Source organism: Myotis myotis, unplaced genomic scaffold (assembly GCF_014108235.1).
Source record: "Myotis myotis isolate mMyoMyo1 unplaced genomic scaffold, mMyoMyo1.p scaffold_m19_p_2, whole genome shotgun sequence".
Classification (NCBI taxonomy): domain Eukaryota; kingdom Metazoa; phylum Chordata; class Mammalia; order Chiroptera; family Vespertilionidae; genus Myotis; species Myotis myotis.
Window position 1 is genome coordinate 22,556,992 of NW_023416324.1, and position 25,221 is coordinate 22,582,212.

General features: G+C 55.0%; 1 protein-coding gene across 7 annotated transcripts; it reads left to right on the forward strand.

Moving 5' to 3' along the window:
- The first annotated feature begins 2,138 nt into the window (after window positions 1-2,138).
- MAP7D1 (MAP7 domain containing 1) lies at window positions 2,139-24,702 on the forward strand. Of its 7 annotated transcripts, XM_036348899.1 has the most exons (18): window positions 2,139-2,454; window positions 15,378-15,728; window positions 15,926-15,994; window positions 16,535-16,698; window positions 17,483-17,597; window positions 19,023-19,133; window positions 20,261-20,383; window positions 20,480-20,652; window positions 20,754-20,899; window positions 21,598-21,926; window positions 22,211-22,388; window positions 22,485-22,623; window positions 22,748-22,852; window positions 23,161-23,214; window positions 23,407-23,452; window positions 23,554-23,644; window positions 23,761-23,945; window positions 24,133-24,702. In XM_036348899.1, exons 1-18 carry the CDS (start codon window positions 2,409-2,411, stop codon window positions 24,141-24,143), a joined length of 2,436 nt encoding a protein of 811 aa, XP_036204792.1. In that variant the 5' UTR covers window positions 2,139-2,408; the 3' UTR covers window positions 24,144-24,702. The 7 variants fall into 7 exon arrangements, with proteins under 7 accessions (XP_036204792.1, XP_036204790.1, XP_036204795.1 ...); XM_036348897.1 differs by having other exon boundaries at window positions 20,261-20,652; XM_036348902.1 differs by lacking the exon at window positions 19,023-19,133.
- The last annotated feature ends 519 nt before the right edge of the window (window positions 24,703-25,221 follow it).

Consider the following 25,221-nt stretch of genomic DNA (forward strand, 5'->3'; position numbering starts at 1 on the left):
CGCATAAAGGAAATGAATGCAACACGATTATAGTAATCAGTCATTAGCGAACATTGTAGTTCATTATTAATTATTATGTATAACAGAATATTGTAAAAATTAAGTTATGAAATTTTTATTAAAATGTTTCTTACATACCGTTATATTGGCTGGGCCACAAAAATATTTGTTGTGGGCCGCGAGTTTGACATGCTTGATGTAGATTGTAATGTCAAGCTCATTCGTGCCTGTTTTGTTCAGGGACCCTGTTTCTGTACATTCAAATCCAACCCTGGCCTATCTTTTCATTTTTAGCTACCATTTCCCCTTCACTATTCTTGAGCATAGCCAATGAGGGTATCTCACTACCCCCACCTTACTAGTATATGTCTTTATCCTTGCAGTCAGCTCAAGATCAGAGGTGGGGGTGGGGAAAGATCCATCCAAGAGGGCTCTCCCCCTCTTGGGTTCCATTCATGAATTCTCCTGAGTCTAGTTCACTGCTTGGCTCAGGGTGGGCCTGTTCACCTGTGGAAGATGCAGGCCTTGAGGCCTCTCTGACCTCACGAAGGACAGTCCTCATCCCCGCTGTCCACGTGGTCCCCTCACCCTCACCCTGCAGATGGAGTAACTGACAACAAAGATGGGGAATCTGCTCCTCATCATAATTTGTTTTCACCTTTGAAGCCCCATCATCATCATCATCATCATCATCATCATCATCGTTGTCGTCGTGCTGATTGATTAAGCGTTTCCTATATGCCAGGCTCTATGCTAAGCACTTCATCTGTGTTACAGTCTTTAACCTTATAACCACCCCATGATACCTCACGATACCATTATTTTCCTGACTTTATAGGTGAGCACACTGGGTTTCAGAAACGTAAAGACACTAGCTTAAGGTTACCAGCTTCATCCGCAGGCCTTCTATCATCTCCTAATGATTTGGGGCTGGAGGGGAAACTATTCCTTCTCCATCCCCTCCCCAGAGGGTTCAGGTCCCCAACTACCACTCTTGGGTTGCCGGGGATCCAGAACCCTTTGTTCTCCACCCTCCCCCTTGAAATGGCTGCTCTCTGGAGATGCTCAAAGGAAGGAGACACTGGTGAGAAAGAGGAACAGGAGGACAACTCACGGGGCCTAATCTCTGGACAATGGAGAACTGGAGAACTGACCTTCTAGAGGTCAGGACAAAGGGCAGGGCTGGGGTGGGCAGGCCCCGTTGCACCTCCTCCTTCCTCTGTCAATCTCTGCAGCAGCACCTCATCGATCCACCTTCCCAGCAAGCTCCCCGTCTGCCCAGGCTGCAGCCCGACTTGGCTGGAGGCCCCACCTCAGCTGGCACTAACAGGAATTGGGGGACCCACTTTGGAGGACTAGGAAGCAGGGTTCCTTGGTGGAGGGGAGTCAGAAGGGGTCCAGTCCTTCCTTCAACAGGCCATAGGGGGAAAAATCCGAGGAGATTCAGGGGTCTGATGGGGGTGGGGAGGTTCTGGGCCAGGACCACCCAGTTTGGAGCTGGGAGGGACCCAGCGGATTAGAGACCTGGGTAAGCAGCGCTGCAGGCCTGTAATTACCCGAGAGGAGCCGGGAGGACACCCGCCAACCGTAGGATGCTGGAGGAAGGGCGGCGGCACTCCCGGCCTCCCCCATCCCAGCCAGAACGCGGGGAGAGAAAGCCTAGCTCTTTTAGGGGTCGCCCTGTGCCCCCACTTCAGGTCTCCCGACGTCCCCCGGGTGGATTTTAGTCGAGGTGGGTTTGGGAGAGAATTTAGACTTGAAGCTACCGCCAGGGCCCAGGAGCCAGAGCTCCCGGGCTCCGAGGAGGGACTGGGGGCTCCCATCCCCGCTCCCCCCACTCGGAGCGGCGGTGAGTCACAGAGCGCTCCCTACATAGTCCTCGCGCGCCGCGGCGCGTACCAAGGCGCGGCCGCAGGGGGAGGCGGCGCGATGGGGGTCCTCCCGGAGCCCTAGTGGCCCCGCAGCCGCGACCACAGGAGAGGTGTCCGGAAGCTGGAGGCCCGGCGGTGCAGGCGTGGGGCGAGGCGGGCGGGATGGGCGCGCGGCGGCCCGCTCCCCGGGCACTGCGGGGGTGACTCTCCCCGCGTCGCACTTGGTACGCGCCAGCAGCGAGGCGAGGCCAGGCCCAGCCCGGGCGGTACAATAGGGTTGGGCCGGGGCCGGGACTGGGCCGGCGCGGGGCAGGGAGCAGGATCGCGGCCGGGCCATCAGACTCGGGGCGGCCGGCGACTCTGAGCCTCGCAGGCCCCAGCCGAGCCAGCCTCCGCCTTCCCCGGAGCGTCCCCCACACCGACCGCTGCCGCCTGGGCGGGCTGGGCGTGATGTGCCGCGGGACCCCCGTCCTGGCCGCCGGCCGCCGCCGCCGCCGCCGCTGAGACCCCGCAAGACACCCCAGTGACGCTGCAGCCATGGAGAGCGGCCCACATGCGGAGCCGGGTGCCGGCGCGCCTCCAGGTAAGCGGGGGGCCACGTGGGGGGAGATGGAGGGGCCTGGGGAAGCCGAGGACAAGACTGGCCCGCTGGGCGGGGACCCCTCCCCCTCCGCGCCCTCCGCCCGCTGGAAGTTTAAAAATAAAGGTGCCGCGGCGGCGGCGGCTCGGGGTCACCGGTGCATCTTCTGACAGCTACCCCTTCCCCCAACCCGACGCTGGGGCGCACTGGGCGGCGGGAGCCGCGGGGACCCCGCGCCGGAGCCGTCGGGTGACCCTTCCGCCCAGCCCAGTGCCACCTCGACTTCCCCGCCCCCACCCCCTTCCCATCCACCCGGCCCTGCAGAGCCTCCTCTCCTAGCGGGGCGTCCGCCCGCGCTCTACCCCCGTCGGCACGTGTGACCCCAGCCTGAACGTGTGTGTGGAGGGTCCTCCAGAGTCTCCGGCCTGGAGCCCTGCATACCGCAGCGGAGGCCCGGCGCCCCCCACGCCCAGGCCCGGGCTCAGACCTCGCCCCCACCCCATCCCTCCAGCTGCCGCGCAAAGGGCCTGTTGCTGCTGCCGGCGGGCGGGCGGGCGGAGAGGGGAGGGAGGGAAGGGGAGGTCTCGAGCGGCGGCTGCCAAGTAACCCGCCGGATAAAGGCGAGGGGGAGGGGGAGGCAGCATTGTTTGGGGCGAGGGCGGGAGCTGGGGAGTGGGCCGTCTCCCCTGCAGCCGGGCTTACTCTGGAGCCCACCCAGCCCGATACGGGGGGTGGGGGGTGGGGGTGGGGGGAAGGGGACAGGAAAATCTGCTCATCCCACTCGTCCTCCTTCCCAGCCCCTCTGGGCCTCAGCCTCCCCCTGGAGAATGAGATGAAGGCTCCAGGCCTGCACTCCGGGGACCTACCACATCTTTCCTCGGCCTGAGGCTTCGGATACATACTCCCTTACACACACATACTCTCTCTCTCTCTCTCTCTCTCTCTCTTTCTTCTCTCTCTCCAGGCCCCTGACCATCAAAGCTATCCCTCCCCTCACCCCACCAACCACCAGGGCCTTGGACTTCTGCAAATCCCATTCGGATCTGGGAGCAGCTGATGAGGGGGTGGGGACAGATTTCTGGTTGGGCCTGGCGTTGGAGGGAGGGATTTCTCTTTCTTTTTCTTCCTGGAAGGGGAGGGAAGAGCATGATTACTGAGTACCCAAGTTCTGTTCCCACTGAGTCAGGGGGGAGGTGGCCCCATCCGTACACCTCCATAGAGTCCTAGAACCTAATCCCCATGGGCCACCTCCCTGGCCCCTGGGGTGTGGGCCCAGGATGAGACAGTGTCTGTGGGTGCGGAGAGCCCAGGACAAGGTGGAGCCGCTTGGCCGTGGGTGGGCACCTCCCCATGCCAGTGTGGGTGCTTCTAGGGGGACCCTGTAGGCGTGGGAGCTGGAGGACGCAGAGGGGAGGCTATTAGACTGGTGTGATTCGGAAGGTTTGTAGGCTGTGCTGAAACAAGGGTGCTTGGGTCTGTCTTGGTTCTGCTGAGTCTGAGAAGCGACACCCAGCGAGGCCCAGCCTGGGTCCATTCTTTCTGGTGACTGGCCCTCTGCACCTGAGGGTCCCCATCACTGGTGTGTTCATCATAGCCTGAATGGGGGTGGTGACGGCCGTAGATGAGGGCCCGAGTGGCTGGCTCCTTTATAATTAGGGACATGAGTGGGATGCCCGGACTGAGTATGAGGGAATGGGTGGGTGCTTGACTGTACTGGGAACGTGCCTGGGGCCTGTAGGAAGACCATTCTATGTCCCGGGGTCTGGATGGAGTAACACGAGAACCTGGATCATAATGTTGCCTGTTCTGTACACAGAGAGAAGGCAAAGGTGATAGAGGCCCCCCCTGAGCCAAGGGCTTCCTAGGAATAAAGGTCCTGCCCACTCCATGTGCCTGTGAGAGTCTGAGACATGGCTGCGAGGCCGAGTGCACGTGACACGATCCCTGCCCTGAGTTCCTTTTGCACAGGAGGCAGCCTGGGATAGGGGACAAGTGTGGCACCCGCCTTTGGGTCAGAACCAGGACGGAAACCCCAGCAAACCATTTACTGGCAACTGGACTGGAGCAAGTGACTTGCCTGCTCCCCACACAGTTTATGCCCCTGAGAAATGGAGGCAGTGTTATCAATCTTGCGGGAATGAGGTCAAGTGAGGGTCAGAGATGAGGTACCTAAAGGGCCCTGGCACACAGACACCCCCAGGACAGTGTTATCACGATAATTATGGTTATGCTCATTGGAACTGGTGCCAGCAGGGAGGTATGAAATACATATAGGGGAGGAGAGGAGAGGGCAGGAATTGGGAGTCAGTTTATTTAAGAGTGTAGACTCTAGAATCAAAGATTGTAAGTCTCCACTTCATAATTTATTACCGTGTGACTTCAGGTTAAGTTGCTTAACCTAAGTCTTCAATTTTCCCATCCATAAAATGAGAATAATGCTAGGAATTATTTCATAGAAACATTAGGGTCATTAAATTAGATGAACACATAAACAGTTTTTCTAGGCCAGTGATGGCGAACCTATGACACGTGTGTCAGAGGTGACACACGAACTCATTTTTTTGGTTGGTTTTTCTTTGTTAAATGGCATTTAAATATATAAAATAAATATCAAAAATAGAAGTCTTTGTTTTACTATGGTTGCAAATAGCAAAAAATTTCTATATGTGACACGGCACCAGAGTTAAGTTAGGGTTTTTCAAAATGCTGACACGCCGAGCTCAAAAGGTTCGCCATCGCTGGCCTAGGCCCTGGCACATAGTTAGTGCTCAGTAAACACTATTAGTTTTCTTGTCGTTATTATTTTTAATTCCTTCGGAGGCCTGAGGAAGAGGTTAATTAGAACTTCAGGAGATAAATGTGAGACAAGGCAAGGGGGGTAGGAGTTCTAGACGGACATGAGGCAGGGTGTGATGGGGCAGTGGGAGCAGGAGCGGACATGGGAGATGGTGCAGCCCCCATCCAGCACACCCATGCTTGCCATGTGCCAGCTCGCTGCTGGCTGTGCTGTCAGCAGGGAAGTGAATCAGACAGAGTGGCTACTGACCCAGTGTGGGAGGCAGATGTGTTCACTGCAGGGAAACCCAGGTGGAATGGTGCTACAGTGGCCAGAGGGCTCCACTTGTGGAAGGCTTCACAGAGGAGGAGGCATTTGAGGGGACCTGAAAGGATGAGTAGCCATTGGTGGGGCTGGCACAATGGTCCACATCTCTGCATACTGCAGCCACCCCCGTCAGTGCCAGCACCTCCCACTGATGGCTGGTGGGCCCAGTAATGAGGTCTCTAATGTGTAGTCACGCAAATGCAAAGGAGAAAGAAAGGGCCCTAGGCCAGTTCACCCGCTTGCCCGCAGGATGGGCATCTGTTGTGAGTGGGGCCGGGCTGAGGGAGCGGAGAAGGGAGCTGAAAGCAGGCCCAGAATAGAAGTGGTGGCACTTGAGGGCAGTCAGGACAGGTCTCAGGCCTGACCTGGGCTAGAAGTTAGACCGCAAGCAGCTGGGAGCTGTGTCCTTGGGTCCCCCGCTGGGCCTTGGGGCCAGTGAGGGAGCCAAGGAGCCAGGCCCAGATAATGCAGCTTTGTTGACAGTGGCAGCTCTGCCTGGCACCCCGGGCACAGCCTTCAGCGGCTTCTCCATCACCTCTCAGCTGCCCCCATCAGCACTCCTTGCCACTTATGAGAGCAAATGTGGACCAGTAGACTCCCTGGTGAACCAACTTACCACCTACTCCTATCCGTGAAGGGCCTTCTCTGTGCCTGGCACAGTGCTCAGCAGGTCACATGCATTGTCTCATTTGATCCTCAAAATGTAAGTGGAAACTAGCGTTACCTCCATTTTGCAGATGAGGCTCAGAGAGGCAAAGTCACTTGTCTAAAGCTACACGGCTAGGACTCGAACCCAGGTCTGTCTGACTCAAAAGCCTGTGCACCGCACCTCTATGCTGAATGATCATGGCCAAGCTAGCTGGTGACAGTCTGGCCACTTCCCTTGCATGACCTGTCTTCTGTGGGCATCTTGGTCTTGGGGACCCCATGGTCTTTTTTCTCTGGCAGGCAGAGGTAGAGCATGTGCCTCTCCCTCCCCCCACTTTCCCCCCTTCCCCCTAAGAACACACATCCTGCCAGGTTGGTGTCTGACCAGAGGAGGCCTTGGCCCTCGGCGGTGGTGACAGTCCAGCCAGTGGATCATCCGTAGGCCTTGGCCTAAGGCTGGGCCTCTGCCCTTAGCACCTAGGCCTCAGTGTGGCCGTCCTTGCCGTCCCTGCCGGGGCTGAGGGAGAGCCATGGTGGAGCCGGACTGCGGGATGGGGTCATTTCCTGCCGCCTAAAATAACAGGAAGTGGGTGCTCCTGATTGGAGGCTGGGAACAATGGCCGCCAACCCGGCCAGAGAGCTCCTTCAGCTCTGCAGTCTCAGTTGGGTTCCCGGCTTTATCATGCACAGAGTCCCGTGGCCTGGCCCAGTGTCCTGCCACGGGTCTGTGGCCTCGGTCCTCAGGACCTAGAGCGGGCTGCCGCTCCGGCTTCCCTCCCTCAGGGCTGGCTCAGCCGGAAGTGAGGCTGCCCCCTAAGGGCCTCTCTGTCCCAGCGCCACCGGCAGGCATCCCCCAGGGTTTGTCCTTCCTGCCTACCCCCATCCTCCCAGCAGACCTCTCCAGAAGGAGAGGAAGCCCAGGAGATTGCCCCTTAGGGTAGCAGAGTGAAAGTTCAAACTGTCCCACCGATGCCTGTCCAAACCCCAGCTTTGCTACTCACCAGCTGTGTGACTTAAGCAAGTATCTCAACCTCTCTGAATAGATGTCCTCATTTGTAAAATGGAGTCATGGTGTCCACCACATAGGACTGTGGTGAAGATGAAATGGACTGATGTGCTTAAAGTGTTCAGTGGTAACTGACACAGCATTAACTGCTGCTGCTGCTAACTGACGTTCCCTGGGCCCAGAGGGGCAAGGCAGAAGTGACCTGGATGTGGCTGTGTAAATATGCTGGGGACATTGTGTCTTTGAGAGCTGTGTGGTGTCTCTGAAGCACATGGAGGGGATCCCTGGCTCTGTGCGTGTGCGTGTGTGTGTGTGCGTGTGCATGTGCGTGTGTGCATGTGTATGTGTGTGTGTGTGAGCATGTGCGTGTGTGTGTGTGTGTGTGTGTGTGTGTGTGTGTGAGAGAGAGAGAGAGAGAGAGAGAGAGAGAGAGAGAGAGGGAGGGAGGAATGTGCCTTGTCTCTTGCCATTGTGTGGGCTCTGTCCACATGGGGTGTTTCTCTTTGTGGTGTGTACTCTGTCTGTCTGTGTGTCTTTGCCCCTTTGTCGGCCTCACTGTCTTCATTTGTCTGGTCCAGTGCTACCACCTAAGGAGCTTCTGTGAGAGCCAGGAGGAGCTCTGGCTAGAGGTGCTGATCTCTGTCCCAATTCCTCTCTCTGCCTCATGCCTCTGCCTCCCCATGCGCTCCCCGCTCAGGGGTGCTATCTGTGCACCCCCTCCCTGCCAGCTCTCCCTGGCTCTGCCCCCTGCAGGAGGGGCATTCTCTCCACCCTCTGCCCTGCTGCCTCACTTCCTGCCTCCTGGTGGCCAGCTTGGGCAGGAGCCTGCCTTCCCTGCATTCTTGCACTCTGAGCTCAGTGCCTGCGGGCCCCACCTGCACCCTTCACCCACCCTTCACCGTCTGGGGGAAACCTCCCTGGGGAACACCGAATCATTTCCTTCTTCAAGGAACAGGCAGGAGCCCGAGGGAGGGGTGATGCCTATCAGCAACAGTGTGACATAAGGGTTTTGTCATCAGCCAGCTTGGATTTATAGCCTACCTCTGACACCGACATGAGCAATTCACTTAATCTGTCTATGTCAGTTTTCTTACCTGCAAATCGAGGGCCATCTAATTACTTCCCCTTTAGGGTTATCATAAGAATTAAGTGAGATGAGGGAGAGTGCCTAGTGTACAGTAGGGCTTCAATAAATTCGTCTGTTTCCCTTCCTGGGCTTAGGAGCTGGCAGGGCATACACAGGGCTCTGATATGATCAAGATGTTAGGATTGGAGAGGCGAGGCTTTGGAGCAGCTCGGGGTTTGACTGTGTGCTGGCTAAGTAGCTTTCCGCAATCTGTCCACCCATCTATCCATCCATCCATTCATCTAGATGTTCAATAAACAGACATAGAACTCCCTACTCCAGTGATGGCGAACCTTTTGAGCTCGGCGTGTCAGCATTTTGAAAAACCCTAACTTAACTCTGGTGTGACATACAGAAATTTTTTGATATTTGCAACCATAGTAAAACAAAGATTTATATTTTTGATATTTATTTTATATATTTAAATGCCATTTAACAAAGAAAAACCAACCAAAAAAATGAGTTCGTGTGTCACCTCTGACACGCGTGTCATAGGTTTGCCATCACTGCCCTACTCTGTGCTGGGCAGGTGCTCTATAAGGCATGGGACTGAGAGAAGGATCGAGACGCTCGTCTCTTCTCTCCACGAGCTCTCACACGGGCAGGGAGGCAAACAGAAAAGCCAGACTGAGTGATTATGTTGGGGACTATCTGGCCGGGCAGCAGTTGTCGGGGTGGGAGGAGAGAGGGACAAGAGGAAAGGACTGCCAGCTCCCAGGGGGTGGAGAAGGCGAGTCATGTGACAGGCCCTCTAGAGACTCGGCTGAGTCTTCTGCAGACCCCAGGGTCAGCCCTGCCTGGGGCTCTTGAGAAGACAAGCCTTGTTGACCCTATGACCAGCGCCTGCACCTTTGCCCTGTGAATTTGTGCCAGGAAAGAAATACAAACTGTCTGCCTCTTATCTAGTTCTTAACAAATACTTCTGGGAGATATCGATGTAGCCGAATAAAACTAACAGTGGCTAAAAGCCCACATTTTGACACAAACCAAACATAAAATGAAGGATCACATTTCAGGATCGACAATGGGGATAACCAGAACTTGGTTTAATCGTACCTTCTAGATAACTAACCAAGGAAATAATTTGGCTTAGTATCATTTGTTCCGATAACACTGTCCCAATGACATTTCGTTCGGGTTGGCATAATTCTGAGGAAAATATTTGTATACCAGGTCAATAGTCCGCCAAGTCCAAAAAAGAATTCCAAAAGTCCTGTTTGCCTCTCAAGAATTCTTTCTTGTTGAGCTGCTGGAGTAAACACTCATTATTCTAGTAACTTCTACCTGAGTGCCTTTGTCCAGGGAACTGCCCAAACTCAACTGAGATGGAATTGCCTGTTGTTTTGCTTTCCTTCCAGAGTTCATTTCTTTGCAATAAATTGCCACCTGGATTGAGTCTTTGTTAAAGTAAAAGTCTCCTTCTCTATGCACCCGCTTTAGACAAGGGTGACTTCCACTCTAGCACTTGATCCCCATTCAACAGCCTTTCGTGACTGTCTCCAGGTACCTGGCGATGTGGTGTCTGCTGCTGCAGCAGTGAGCGAAGCAGACATGGCCCAGCCCTTGTAGGGCTGACAGTTTAAAAAGAACCACACGAGCCCTGACCGGTTTGGCTCAGTGGATAGAGCGTCGGCCTGCGGACCGAAGGGTCCCAGGTTCGATTCCGGTCAAGGGCATGTACCTTGGTTGCGGGCACATCCCCAGTAGGGGGTGTGCAGGAGTCAGCTGATGGACGTTTCTCTCTCATTGATGTTTCTAACTATCTCTCTCCCTTCCTCTGTGTAAAAAATCAATAAAATATAATTTAAAAAAATAAAATAAAAGGTCAGTATGGCTGGAGTGCAGAGAGCAAGTGGGTAGGTGACATGGAGTGCAGATTCAAAAGGTTGCGGGTAGTTGGCGATAAACTATGCCAGCCTTGCAGCTAGGGTTCAAGAACTTTATCTTTATCTTCAGAGCAGCGGGAAGCCACTGGGAGGTTTCAGGTGGCAAGAGCACCCTGATCAGATTTGCATTTGGGAACAATTGTCCTGGCTGCTCTGTGGAGAGCAGAGTGAGAATGGGTGCGGGAGAGCAGTGGGAGGACTTTGCAATCATCCAGGTGAGAGAGATGCTGATGATATCTGGCAGGGGGAGATCATCGATTTATTCATCCAACAGATAGTTGTGGAGCACCTGTGTGCCAGCGTCTTGGGGCCTTAGATCTAGAATGGCTAACAATACAGACACAAATGTGTCCCCTCGTGGAGGGTATCTTCTGCCAATGGAAGAGAGTGTCAAAATGGTGTTAATGTTGTGGAGAATAATAGAGTTGGAAAGAAGAAAGTACTGTTGGAGGGAAGGAGCCTGCACTGCAGTTTGTCATTTTATTTTATTTTATAAATATATTTTATTGATTTTTTACAGAGAGGAAGGGAGAGGGACAGAAAGTTAGAAACATCGATCAGCTGCCTCCTGCAGACCCCCCACTAGGGATGTGCCCTTGACCAAGGTACATGCCCTTGACTGGAATCGAACCTGGGACCCTTCAGTCTGCAGGCTGATGCTCTATCCACTGACTCAAACCGGTTAGGGCTGCAGTTTGTCATTTTATTTTTTAAAAAAATATTTTATTGATTTTTTATAGAGAGGAAGGGAGAGGGATAGAGAGTTAGAAACATCGATGAGAGAGAAACATTGATCAGCTGCCTCCTGCACACTCCCTACTGGGGATGTGCCTGCAACCAAGGTACACGCCCTTGACCGGAATCGAACCCGGGACCCTTGAGTCCTCAGGCTGACGCTCTATCCACTGAGCCAAACCGGTCAGGGCTGCAGTTTGTCATTTTAAATAGGGGGTCAGGGAAGGCATCATTGAGAAGGGATACTGGAGTCAAGACCTGAAGAAGGAGGTGAAGGAGTAAGACCTGCATAATCCGGGGGCAGAGGATTCTTGGCAGAGGGAACAGCAGGTGCGAAGCCCTGAGGCAGGAGTGTGCCTGGCACATTTAAGGAACAGTGGCTGGAATAGACTGAGCAGGGGCAAAGAGACAAGGTCTAAGAGGCAATGGGCTGGAGAGGGAGGATCCTGACAGGCCCCAGAGGCCATGTGATGCCTTTGATTTTTCCTCCCCGGCAGATGGGGCATCTTGGAGAATTTTGGCAGAGGAGTGATTTGATCTGACTTATTTTAAAACAGAATCACTTGCTGCTGTGTTGAGAAATGGCCAAAGGGGAACAAAGAGTAGCACTGGGTGGGCTTTTATAGGGGATGGTAGTAGCTGAAACACTAGAAGTGAAGATAGTAAAAGCGATTGGATTCAGAATATATTTTGCACATTGAGCCAATAGAGATTTATTGAGAGATTAGATGTGGGATGTGAGATAAGAAAAGATTCTAAAATGACTCCAAGGGTTTTGGCCTGAGAAACTGGAAGGACAGGGTTGCCATTGACTGAGGTGGGGAAAACCGGGGGGGGGGGGGGGGGGGCAGCATTTGGGGGAGGGAATATCAGGAACTCAGTTCTGAATGTGTTAGATTTGGGGTGTCTGTAAGACATCCAGGGATATGAAGTAGGGAGTTGCATGAGCGAAACTGGAACTCAAGGGAGCGGTCTTGGCTGGAGAAGCAAATTTGGTTGTCAGCAGAGTGCTGATATTTAAAGCTGTGAGTCTGGATGAGGTCACTGAGGGAGTGCGTGGAGACAGAAAGGAGAGGAGGTCCTCCACTGAGCCCTGGGGCACTGGGCACTGAGAGCTTAGCACGCTAAGGAGGGATCAGCAAAGAACTCTGAAAAGTCATAGCCAGCAAGAGAGGGAAAATCAGGAGAGTATGTGTCTTGAAAGCCTAAGCAAGGAAGTGTTCAAGGAGCAGCAAGAACCCAGTGTCAGATGTGGCTGATGGGTTAGACTGAACAATGTGGAGGTCACTGGAGACCTTGAGAAGAGCAGTGTCGTGGAGCAACGGAGTGGAGGCCTGACCCGGCCGCCTGGGTTCTTGTGGCGGAGATGGGAGAGGGGGACAGATTCTATCGGGCGGGTGCCAGACACGATATACCTACTCACCGTCGGTCCCAACAACTTGCTGAGGAAACAGGTTCGGGGTTTGCCCAAGGCCCCACAGCGGAGCTAGGATTCCCCACTCAGTCCTCTCCGACTCTAAGACCTTTCTACTCGGCTGCGTCAGACACCAGGTCCAGGTTATTCAAGCCTCCCTCTCGTCCTCCTCCCAGGTTCCCTTTACACGGCTTATCAGGACCTAGTTGGAGATTCTCTGTCTTGCCTGGTGGGTGTGATTTGCCTAGGTCTAGACAAACATCCGCCTACGAGTTTTCCTTGCAACACCTGTAGCACGCACAGGTGCTAGGAGAATGGCAGCATACGGGCCTCACCCTCAGCCTTCAAGCTTAGTATTTACAAGCCAAGGCCTTTTGGCCCCAAACAGTTCTGGGTTCAAATGCTGCCCCATACTAGTTCTATGACCCTGGCAAATGTGCTCAGTGGGATAAGCTTTGATTGTCTCATTGTATAATGGGGATCAGAAGCTCTGCCTCTCAGGGTTCATGTGAAGATGCAGGATGGAGATACAGAGGGTCTAGCTCAGCTCCTGGTGGGTAGTAAGCACTCACTGAATAGTTCCCACTACAGTAAGTCCTCAACGCCGTCAACAGGTTCTGTGACTTTAAATGAAACAACATACAAGGAGACCAATTTTACCATAGGCTAATTGATATAAACAAGAGTTAAGCTCCTGTGGTGCCTCATCAATATTATAGCAAAAGAATGTTGTATGAAACTACATTATTCCCGGACCTGCGGTAGTTTTGTTGCTGATGAGAGCTGGAAGGGAGTTTGCAGGTGGCCGGGAAATAGACAAGCCATGACCAGGCAGCCAGGAGCTGGCGCGGGGAGCGCTGGCTGGACTGGCATGGAGTCTCAGGGCTCTTGGGGAGACAGAGCCTCAGCTGAGGCTCTTGCCTGGAACCCAGGAAGCTAAAAGGGGAGGAATGAGGGGAAAACAGTGTGAGCCTTACATAATTTCATTGTGTAACATCTATGACCTCATACTGCTTAAACAGAGGCAGGCTGGTGAAATGACTAAGAGCATGGGTTCTGGTGACAGATGCTGGGTTCAAGTCCAGCCTCCGTCACTTACCAGCTGAGTGACCTCAAATCACTTTACTCAATGTCTCTGCTTTACTTTCCTCTTCTGTACAAGAGAGATATTTATAGTGCCTCCTTCATAAGTCTTTTCGGTGAGGACTAAACTAACGTGTAAAGCGCTTTCAATTTAGGAAGCTCTTGGGAAATATATATAAGCGTTAGTGGTTGTTCTTATCACTAACACTCCTCACAATCCTGTGAGGTAGGTACTGTCTGCATTTTATAGAAGAGGAGCTGTGGCACAGAGAGGGTCTGTAACTAGCCCGAGGTCACACAGTTAGTGGGAAAGCCGGAATTCACATTCACATAGTCTGCCTTTACAGCCCATACTCAACCACTGGACACCTGTCTCCTCTAAAAAAGGCACCCCCTCCCAAAGGCGGTACCTTGGGAGTCCCTGCACACACATTGCCACCCATAGGGATGGGGAGTTTGCCACCTCCCGAAAGGGCCAGAGTCCCCAGAAGAGAGGACCTAGTATAGTGAGGGCACCTAATCGGAGCAAGCAGTGCTTCCCTAGGTTCACCTTCCCATGGACCCTGGCCCTGCTGCCTAAGCCCAGGTCAGTGGCTGTGTCCCCCACTGGTTCCTTCAGTGCCCAGAGTCACAGCAGATGGCACTAGGGCTGAACACACAGAGGCTTCTCTGCGGGAGCTTTGTAAGACCCACGGGGAAAGGGAGGGAAGTGCTGTTTCCTGGCACTTTACTGACATCCTGCTGGCTTGGGATCATTGCCCCATTTTACAGATATGAAAGCTGAGGCTTAGAGGAGTTGATTCACTTGCCCAAGGTTACCTGCCAGGGAAGCGGGCCCTCCCATCCTGTCTTGGGATAATGACATCAGAATTGGGCCCTCAACTGACGCTGAGGCCTGTCTTTCAGCTGCCCCATAGTGTACATGTGCTCACATGTGTGCATACGCAGGTGCATACCAAGTCATGTGGCTTCCTGCCTTGGCTCTTTGGTATCTTGTACAGGGTCCCTGAAATACTAATATCTTAAAAGAAGAAATCTGAGGGTGGTTGGAAAAGAAGAAAAGATTACAAAGTGGACATAGCTGGTTGCCCATCCAGTTGGGGATCCTACTTGTGCCCATGTTATATCCCTCCTCTTCTCCAGTCCCATGTGCCCAGCACTGGCACCCTCTGAGAACCAGACCTGGGGTTGGGCACTGTGACCCTGAGGTAAGCAGAAAGGTGAGGGAGGCAGACGAGGAAACCAGTCATTACCATTTGGTGCGTCTATAAGTGCTACAAACTTCTCACGTGTTTTTGTTGTTGTTGTTTGTGGGATTTTTTTTTATTATTATTTTAGAGAGTGAAGAAGGGGGAGGGAAAGAAAGAGAGAAACGTTGCTTTGTTGTTCCACTAATCTACGTATTAATTGGTTGATTCTTGTATATGCCCTGGCTGGGGATCAAACCCACAACCTTGGTGTATCGGGGCGACACTCAAACCAACTGAGCTACCTGGGCAGGGCTCCTCCGTTTTTCCAACACACAGCCTGCTCCCTTCTGCCCTTTTGCAAACGCTCTTTTTGCCAGAACCCTCTCCTCCTGATTTTGCCAACTCTAGCTCATCCTTCAGAGCTCAGCTTCATTGTTACCTCTTCAGGAAACCCCCAAATGTAGGTTAACCATCTCTGCTATGTTACCCCTGACAGAGTACTTATTCCTACTGTAACTGCCTGGCTCTTTGTCTGCCCTGCCCGAGGGTGGGACCATGGCTATTTTCTCACCATTATATCATTAGTGTCTGGAACAGTGCCTGGTACATAGAAGGAACTCATTGAACATGTTGGGTGAATGAATGAACAAGTCAGTTGGGCAAGGAAAGAGCTTCGAATTGAACTGATGGTGCAGATGTACTGTCTGACTCTCCTCTCTTGTGTTGGTGTTCCAGCTATGGCAGCCAGGACGCCCCCAGAGCCAAGACCTTCTCCAGAAGGTGATCCCTCTCCGCCGCCACCGCCACCACCGATGTCAGCCCTGGTGCCCGACACTCCCCCAGACACCCCTCCTGCCATGAAGAATGCCACTAACTCTGAGCAGCTCCCACTGGAACCAGAGAGCCCCCCGGGGCCAGCAGGGCCTAGACCAGCCCCTCAGCAGGAAGAGTCCCCTTTCTCAGAAGCGAAGACCAGGGGACCCACCCCACCAGCCACAGGCCCACGGGATTCCAGGCCTCCTCGAAGGAGCAGCCAGCCATCTCCAACGACAGGGCCAGCCTCTGACAGCCCTTCTGCCAAGCAAGGTGTGTGTGATGTCCTTAGTCCTGGCCCAGACCCCTTAGCTCAGGGTCCCAGCCCTATTGACACCACCAGAGGGAATCTCTGCCCAGGAGGAAATGGGAAAGGGATGGGGGGAGGTCCTAGGGGGGAGGGTCCCCGAGGCTGACTATCCTTCGGAAGAGTCACTTGACCTAAATCTATTCTTGTTCCCTCTACTAAGATGCGAAAAAGGCAGGAGAGAGACACAAACTGGCAAAGGAGCGGCGAGAAGAGCGGGCCAAGTACCTGGGTGAGTGTTTAGGAAACATCATCATCTTCCTCAACATCCTCCTCATCATCATTAATGCCCTATTAACATTAACACTTCTGGACACTTAATTATGTGGACTGTGCTGAGAGCAGTACCTGCATTATCCCAGCTGATGCTCTTAACCCATTTTGAGGACGAGGAAACTGAGGCTCAGAGAGATGAAATCATTTGCTGAAGTCACGTAGCTCATGGAGTACCCACGATTCAGACCACAGGCTCATGCTTTTAATCACAGCCCACAGAAATCAGTCCAACAGGCCCCAAAGTCAGACAGGGGTCTGGCTCTAAAGAACTCAATTGTTCTCAGTGCCAAGTGACTGTGAGGCCCGTGGGGGTGAACTAGGCCTCCCATGCTAAGGCCGGAGCCCGTCAGCAGGAAACCCTTTAATTTGAGGGGGAGTCTGAGAGCAGAGGCACCTCCCCACCAAGCAGGCAGGAGAAGACCCAGCAGGGCCGGGTAACAGGGAAGGTCCTCCCTCTGCAGAATCCCTCACACCCTTTGGGGCCCCTTTCCCACAGCGGCCAAGAAGGCAGTGTGGCTGGAGAAGGAGGAGAAGGCCAAGGCCCTGCGGGAGAAGCAGCTGCAGGAGCGCCGCCGGCGGCTGGAGGAGCAGCGGCTCAAAGCCGAGCAGCGCCGAGCAGCTCTGGAGGAGCGGCAGCGGCAGAAGCTGGAGAAAAACAAGGTGCGTTTATGTTGACTTCTGGGCGTGGACCTGCGTACCCATGTGCGCACACATCTGTACACTGGCTCAGTGTACACACATCTGTGTTTGCGCCTCTGCGTCACCTCTGTCTACATGGTCATATCTGTGTTCACACCTATCATGGGTCTCTGTGGGTTTGCTATCTGGCCATCTGTGCAACTGCAGACATGGTGGGGTCAGTACTTGCCAAGGTGGGCACCTGTAACTGTGTGCTGTCAGACAGTATTTGTGTGTGTGTGTGTGTGTGTGTGTGTGTGTGTGTGTGTGTGTGTGTTTGCATGCTCGCACATGCCCTGTGTGTGGGTGTTTGCATGCAGAGATGAGTCTGGGTTAGTGTGCTGAGCGCTACAGGTGAGGAGAGCCTTGGCTTGAGCATCAGTGAGGAAATGAAAGGAAAGCGTGGCCTGGCTCTGCCCATCGGCCTCAGGCTGAAAAGAAAACATTGCCTCAAGGTCAGGACCCACAGTGCCAAGGGGACATGACCCCACCTGGGAGCCCCAGCAGGGAGAGTCCCACACTGTGCTCGGAGAAACAGCTCATACACTCAGGAAATGACTCAAGAACAGTGAAAAGCTCCCCAAGAACAGGGATCTGCTGCAGATGGTCCTTAATCATAGCAAGGATTCCGTAACCTTGGTTACCTGCAATGAGTCAGAGAAAACTTCTGGGGAAGGGCACTGTCCCAGGAGAGAGAGGGCTCTTCCTCCCAGGTACGATGAAGGATTTTGAACCCAGACTTCCCTCTTCTCGCCCTCCCCACCAGGAGCGCTATGAAGCAGCCATCCAGCGGTCAGTGAAGAAAACATGGGCTGAAATCCGGCAGCAGCGCTGGTCCTGGGCAGGGGCCTTGCATCACAGCTCCCCGGGACGTAAGACCAGTGAGTGGGCTGGAGGGGCTGGTGGGTGGGTGGGTGGGCGAGGCTGGGACCTGAGGCGCGTGGGGGAAGGGAGCGGCTGCAGTGCAAGGACTGGCAGCTCCCTGCAGCAGGTATGCCTTGCTTCGTGTGACTTGTGGCTTCTGGAATGGTCTGTGGACCAAATTGTCCCTTCTCAAGGACCTGCACTATCCAGTCAGAGATAGATTCTCTTCATTTGGTTTGCTCGTCAAACCTGTCATTTTAGGTTTAGCCTTCTTTGCTCCTGACAATTATTATTAGTTGATGATATGTAAAAGAGGACTCTAATGCCCTGTAGACACGGGATATTTAAAGAAAACTCTCTCGCGGGCCCCCCCCCCCCCTTATGTACCTGTCTTGGAGGGTAGATTTTTGTCTGAGTTTCCTTCATGTAGGGCCATCATGGATTTTGGTCTGATTCTTTGCTGGCATGTTTGCATATCTTTATGTAATGGCAGGGTTCAGTGTTTCCAGCTGTGTATCTTTCGGTGTATGTGCTCATGGATCTGGGCATTGTGTGTCTTAATATGTTTGCCTTGGTGTGTTCGTGGCCTTGTGGACCTTGGTGAGGACTCCCAAGTCAGACAGAATTGGGTTAGGACCCCAGCTCTGGCTCTTGTGGTGTGACCTCTAACTTCTCGATGTCTCACTTTCTTCATCTGTAACATGGGGATAACAATACTACTTGCCTCCGAGGTTGTAGGTAGATGTTTGGGAGGATCAAGTGAGGTAACATGTGTGTGGTGCCCAGCACAGTGCCTGGTACATGGTAAGCATCCAACAAATGTTAGCTGTTACAAATACCATAATTAAGTTGCTTCGATGTGTTCGTGCCTGTGTGCATCTGGGTCTGACATGCTATCTCTCAGTGTTTGTGTTTCTATAACTGTGCATGTCTGCACACACGTGTGCATGCAGAAGTGCCTATCACTCTATATGCCTGTGCCTGCATGTCTTTTGTGTCTGTGTGAATATGTGGATTTGTGCAAATGACTGTGACTGTGGGTTCCTCTGTTTAGGAACGTCGCTGCATCGTCCCAGTGCGTGGGTGCTGTGGCCAGAGCGCCTTGGCTGGGCAGTGTCAGCAAGTGCAGCGCTGGGTGGCTGTGGGGGAGAGCTTGCAGCGCCCAGCCCTAGGGAATGGCTTCTGGGCCAGGAAGGCTGTAGTTTCTCTAGTTTTACTCCATCTCCTCCCTCTGTTCCTTCTCCGTCGGCTCCCCCAATACAGGTTGTCCCTGATCACCTACCCCAACCCTCCTCCCAGAGCCAAGTCTGCCTCCTCCTCCTCTTCCTAGCCTGCCCACTCCTCCCTTTCCCACCTGCCCGCGGAGCATCCTGCATGGAAGGCCTCAGTGTGCCCCGGCTCCTGTGTGGCCCGGCCCTAATGCCGTGTCTTTTCCCCTCTAGGTGGGAGCAGGTGCTCTGTGTCGGCAGTAAACCTGCCCAAACACGTGGACTCTATAATCAACAAGCGGCTCTCAAAGTCCTCTGCCACGCTCTGGAACTCCCCCAGTAGAAGTAAGAGAAGGCCCAGCCCTGCTCCCTCCAGAGTCCCTTGTAGCTCCCAACAAGCCTCCAGAGCTCAGCAAGGACCCCCCGGTCCCCAGAGTCCTCACAGACGCTAGGTCTCCATCCCCACTCTACCCCTCCTGGGGTCTGTGCCCCTCGGGGGAGCCGGCATTTGGGTCTGGACCCTGAGGACAGAGATGTGCCCTGCAGGGAGGAGAACAGAGACAGAGGGCAGAGAGAGAGCCTGGCAGGGGCCTCGAGAGCAGGTGGGGGTGGGGGTAGGAACGGGCAGGCAGCCGCATCTCCAACCACAGCCAGCTGGCTGGGCCAGCCTCAGGCAGGTGGCCTTGCCCCGAGTACCAGACTAGCTTGGGTGCTATGTGTGTGGAGGGAGCCCCTTTTTCTGGCTCCACCCTAGAGGGTCCATGCAATCCTGCCCTCTCTACCTTAGAACCCCAGCCATGGTCGTGGCTGGCTCCAGAGCTGTGGCCAACCAGGGTGGCATGGCCCCTGCTTCTCACTGCCCTGGTGCTCACATGTGAAGGGCCATGGTAGGAGCTATTTATAAGTTTCTCCAGCTTTTATTTGGTTGCTCTGTTGCCTAGCAACCAAATCAGCTGTTGTACCAAACCCACCTGACTGAGACTTAAAAATAACTCAGCAGCTGAGGGGACAGAGGAGGGTGGCCCAGGGCAGCCAGGCCCCCTAGCAGCCTCACCCTGTAATGGGATGCGTAAAAGTTAGGACTCTCCTGAGTCAGAGGAGCACAAGGACCCTTACTGTCCCAAATCCTTGGGGTCATGCCCCCCCAGCCCTCTGATGGCAGGAGGGAAAGGGCCCTACAGTGGGACCCTTACTGGCAGCTCCTTGCTATACTCACAGTTCAGAGCCCTTCCATCTGCGGGGAGTGGTAGGAGCGGACCCTCATGCTATACAGCGCTTTGTCTTGTTGCCTTGGTCTGCAGTGGGGGTCAGACCTGAGGGCGAGAAGTGTGGCCAGGGGTGATCAGGATAGAGCCCTCCTGGGGAGGCTCCGTGGGCTGCCATGGGATGGTACCCGGCCACCCCCTTTTGCATTTGTTTGTTCCCTGCGGCTCCCCTACGGTAACCAGCTCCTCCTGGCATTCTCCCCCTAGATCGAAGCCTGCAGCTGAGCGCCTGGGAGAGCAGCATTGTGGACCGTCTCATGACGCCCACCCTCTCCTTCCTGGCACGGAGTCGCAGTGCAGTCACACTGCCCCGCAATGGCCGAGACCAGGGTAGGGGCAGCGGCCCTGGGAGAGCCCCCATGAGGGGCCGGGCAGTGGCCAGCCTCACGTGTAGGCCACATCCCAACCGCACTCATCCTTCTGCAGCCGTGCCGGTGTGCCCGCGCTCGGCCTCTGCCAGTCCCCTGATGCCACCATGCAGCGCCCCCCGCAGCAGCATGCACCGCTGCACCCCCTCCTCCGGGGAGCGTGGGGAGCGCCGCAAGCCCAGCTCGATGGGCAGCCCCACCCCGGTCCACCGCAGGCCCCAGTCCTCACCGGTAAGTAGCCGAGCAGGTGGGCACAGGGAGCCCAGCTTGGGACTGTGGGCACCACTCACTTCTGTTCCCTGCCTCCCACTCTCCATCCCCTTCCTCACTAGGTGCAGAAAAAGGAGAAGAAGGACAAGGAGCGGGAAAATGAGAAGGAAAAGAGTGCCCTGGCCCGGGAACGCAGCCTCAAGAAGCGTCAGTCACTGCCTGCCTCTCCACGCCCACGCCTCTCTGCTGGCGCGGCCTCTGAACTCAGGTGGGCACAGCCTGCATGTCACCAGGCCATTCATTTATTCATTCATTCATAAATATTTGTTGGGCACCCACCTCTAGAATGAAAACTCTGTGAGGGCAGATTTTCTTTTATTTTTGAGTGTTTTGATCACCGAAGTACCTTAGCACCCAGAACAGTGCCTAGCACCTGGTAAGCTCTCAACAAATACCTACTGAGTGAATGAATGGACCTGCCTGGTACTGTTCTGGGTGCTAGGGACACTTTGGTGAGCCAAACCACGCCTCATTCTTGCTCTTATTAATCTTGCTGACTATTGGGGAAACAACGTTAATCAAATGAATGTGTAGCCCTAGCTGATGAAGTTCAGTTGGTTGAGCGGGTCCCGTGCACAAAGAGGTCCCCATTCACTTCCCAGTCGGGGCACATGCCCAAGCTGTGGGCTTGATCTCCAGTAGGGGGCGTGCAGAAGGCAGCAGATCGATGTTTCTCTCCCTTCCTCTCTCTTTCTAAAAACATAAATATATTTTTAAAAGAATATGTAATTGCAAACTGGGATATATACTCTCAAAGGAAATACTATGGTTATGTGAGAGCATATAAGGTGGGGGTGCTGGCCTGGCCTGGAAGGGTCAGTTCCCTGAGGAATGACATGCCCAGGGTGTGTATATGTATGTGTGGACTCTGTGCCCTCCAGGCTTAACATTTCCCTTTTCTCTCAGTCCCAAATCTAAGGCCCGGCCATCCTCTCCCTCCACATCCTGGCACAGGCCTGCCTCTCCCTGCCCCAGCCCAGGGCCCAACCATGCTCTACCCCCAAAACCACCATCCCCTCGAGTCACCACTGCATCACCCAAGGGGCGGGTTCGGAGGAAGGATGAAGCAAAGGAGAACCCCAGTGCGGCAGGACCCGAGGACAAGAACCAGAACAAGGGCAAGGCCAGTGAAGAGAAGGAGCCTGCAGCCCTGGCCTCACCGGCACCCTCGCCTGTGCCCTCACCCACCCCAGCCCAGCCCCAGAAGGAGCAGCCCACAGCTGAGATCCCTGCAGGTGGGCATGAAGAGAGGAGGCGGAAAGGTGGGCAGGGCAAGAAAAGACAGCTTGCCCTGCGTGGGGGAGGTGGTCAGAGGTGTGGGCCCAGAGATGACTGCCGACTGGGTTTTGGAAGATAGGACCTTCAGCAGGTCATCCCAGGGCACAGGCCAGAGAAGAAGAGCTCATGTCTAAGTTGATGGCAGAAGTTGAATGGGTGGGTCACCCTGAGGTCCAGGAAGCAGGCATGCAGGGGTGCTGGAGGTGCCTGAGCTGACTCCTGGACCTTGTTTCCACTCCAGATACTGCTGTCCTGACCTCACCCCCAGCCCCGGCGCCCCCAGCGACCCCCAGCAAACCCATGGCCGGCACCACAGACCGCGAAGAGGCTACTCGGCTCCTGGCTGAGAAGCGGCGCCAGGCCCGGGAGCAGCGGGAGCGCGAGGAACAGGAGCGGAGGCTGCAGGCAGAAAGGGACAAGTGCGTGCACCCGTGGGACTGAGGGGGACGAAGGGGGCCCATATGGAGGCTGCTAAAGAAGCGCGGGACCGAGCACGAGTTTCCTTTGTCCCCCAGGCGAATGCGAGAGGAGCAGCTGGCTCGAGAGGCCGAGGCCCGGGCTGAGAGGGAGGCAGAGGCCCGGAGGCGGGAGGAGCAGGAGGCCCGAGAGAAGGCGCAGGCCGAGCAGGAAGAGCAGGAGCGGCTGCAGAAGCAGGTGCCCTGACGGCGGGCAGGGCTGGGCTGGGCTGGGCGCGGGCGCCTCCTGCTGGTGGGCCGAGGGCTGGCCTGGAAGGAGGGCTGGAGTCCAGCTGCTTAAAGCTCACTGGGGTCTTTGGCAGAAAGAGGAGGCCGAAGCCCGGTCCCGGGAGGAGGCGGAACGGCAGCGTCTGGAGCGGGAAAAACACTTCCAGCGCGAGGAGCAGGAGCGGCAGGAGCGCAAAAAGGTATTGGAGCCGGAGCCCGGGCTCCGGTGGGCGGGGCTCCGGTGGGCGGGGCCGGTCTTCTCGGGGCGGAGCCTTTCTGGGCAGGGTCCCTGTTTGGATTAATGGTACTGGTAGGGTTACGGGAGTGGGCGCTGCCTTGGACTTGTAAAGGGTAGGACACGAGGGTATTGGGGTGAGTTCTCGTCCCTGGCCTGTAAAGGACTGGTATGAGCTGGAAGGGCCCTGAGGCCCCAGGCCTGGGGCTGGATGGTGGGAGGTTTAGGATTAGGGCGGCGCTTGGGCCTAACCGATGTGGGGCTTCCAAACAGCGTCTGGAGGAGATCATGAAGAGGACTCGGAAGTCAGAAGCTGCTGAAGCCAAGGTCAGGGTTCCCCAAAGGGCAGCGTAGGGAGTGGGGGGTCGGGTGAGGAGGAGGCTGGGGAATAGCATTCAGGGTGGAGGAAGGAGGCTGAGGCAGGCTGCTCAGGCTCTCGGCTGGGGGAGGGAAGAATTCAGCACCTCAGTCAGGTGGGGCCAGATACACCTTGAGTCTGATTGCTCTTCCTCTTCGCAGCAAAAGCTGGAAAGAAAGGAGGCAAACACCAACAATTGTAGCCCAGGTAAAGGCCCTATTCCCCTCGCTCTGTCCCTTTCACCACCCATCATCATACCCCCTCCTCTCACCAGCCAGCAACTGATGGCCATTCCTTCCCTGTGATAGACCCTGTCAAAGCCGAAGACTCGCGGTCCTCAGGGCTGCAGAAGGAGGCTGTGCAGAAAGAGGAGCTGGCCCCCCAGGAGCCTCAGTGGAGGTACCAGCTCCCAATCCCAGGGTCCAGGCAGGAGTCGGGAGCCGGCTGGAGCTGTGGGGGTGCCTGGGCTGTCGTCCTAGGCTGTGAGGTGCCTGAGTGTGTCCCTGCATCCACAGCCTGCCTAACAAGGAGTCCCTGGTGAATGGCCTGCAGCCTCCCCCAGCACACCAGGAGAATGGCTTCTCCCCCAAGGGACCCTCTGGTGAAAAGAGTCTGGGCCGAACGCCAGAGGCTCTCCTGCCCTTCGCAGAAGCAGAAGCCTTCCTCAAGAAAGCTGTGGTCCAGCCCCCACAGGTCACAGGTAGGGACCCCTGACTCTCAGGCCCACAGCCTTCCCTCCCAGCAGCCTTCCCAGGACTCCCCAGCCTTGCCCTCTGTTCCAGCTCTGCCAGAGGCCTTCTCACACTCCATGTGCCACCCCCGACCCCGGCTGGACTGGCTTGGAGGCATAGTTTGCCTGACTATTTCCCCTCCTGTTTTTTCCTCAGAAGTCCTTTAAGGGGTTGCCTTGGATCCAGGCACAGCTATGAGGGCTCCTCTGCATCATCTATCAGGATGTCTGGGAAAGAGACAGAACAAAGCCGGAAGTGGCCTGGGCCCCTGGGGGTGGGTCCTCTGTTATTTTTAATCAGCACCTTATAGACTGTTGTCTCTGGCTGGAGCCAGGCCCTGCCCCTCAGTGCATTTGTGTGCTCACACGCGCGGAAACCTCCCACACACACATACACTCACAGCCTCTCTGGCCTCCTTCCTTGGGGAAGGGCCACCTGTAGTATTTGCCTTGGTTTGGTGGGGTACAGTGGATGTGAATACTGTAAATAGCTTGTGCTCAGACTCCTCTGCCTAGAGGGGGCGGGTGCAGGAGGCAGACGCTCCCAAGACTCCCTGGGGAGATCTTCCTCTCTATTTAACTGTAACTGAGGGGGAACCCAGGTTTGGGGATGGGGCCACAGGATGCTGGTTGCTTTAGGGGTACCCATGCCCCTGCCCTTGCCTGGAATCAGTGTTATTGCATCTGATCAAACTTCTCCAGAAATAAAGTGAGAATAATCCTGCCAGTCCTGTCTATCCTTGGGGCTGGTGGTGGGGGTGGTGGCAGGTGACCTCCCGAGTTCTAAGAAGAACTTAAGGAGCCAGGGCCTGTGGATATCTACTCCTGCCTGACAGTAGTCCTAGTGGCCTTCCACTTTCGTCATGAATTCATTCATTTATTCATTCACAAGGATGGTTGCATCTGCTCTGTCCCAGGCAGTGGGTTACATGCTGGGGATACAGTAGTAGGAAAAGATGTAGCCTTTCTCCGCAGGGAGCAGGTGAGTGTCGTGGACACTGAGTTGCCAACTCAACATCCATTCCCATCCCCACTTCCTTATTCCAAACACAATCCTGACTTTGTTCAGGTGGCCATCTTCCTCCTGGATCCCACTCTGCTCCAGGGACCCTAGCCCCAGGGTGAATCATGCTTGTAATGAGCCAAAACTGGTGGTCCCAATGCCCTCGTGTGTGATGGTTTAGGTATGGGCATGTGACACAATTCCAGCCACAGACATAAAGAAAAGCCTTCCAAAAAAAGAAAA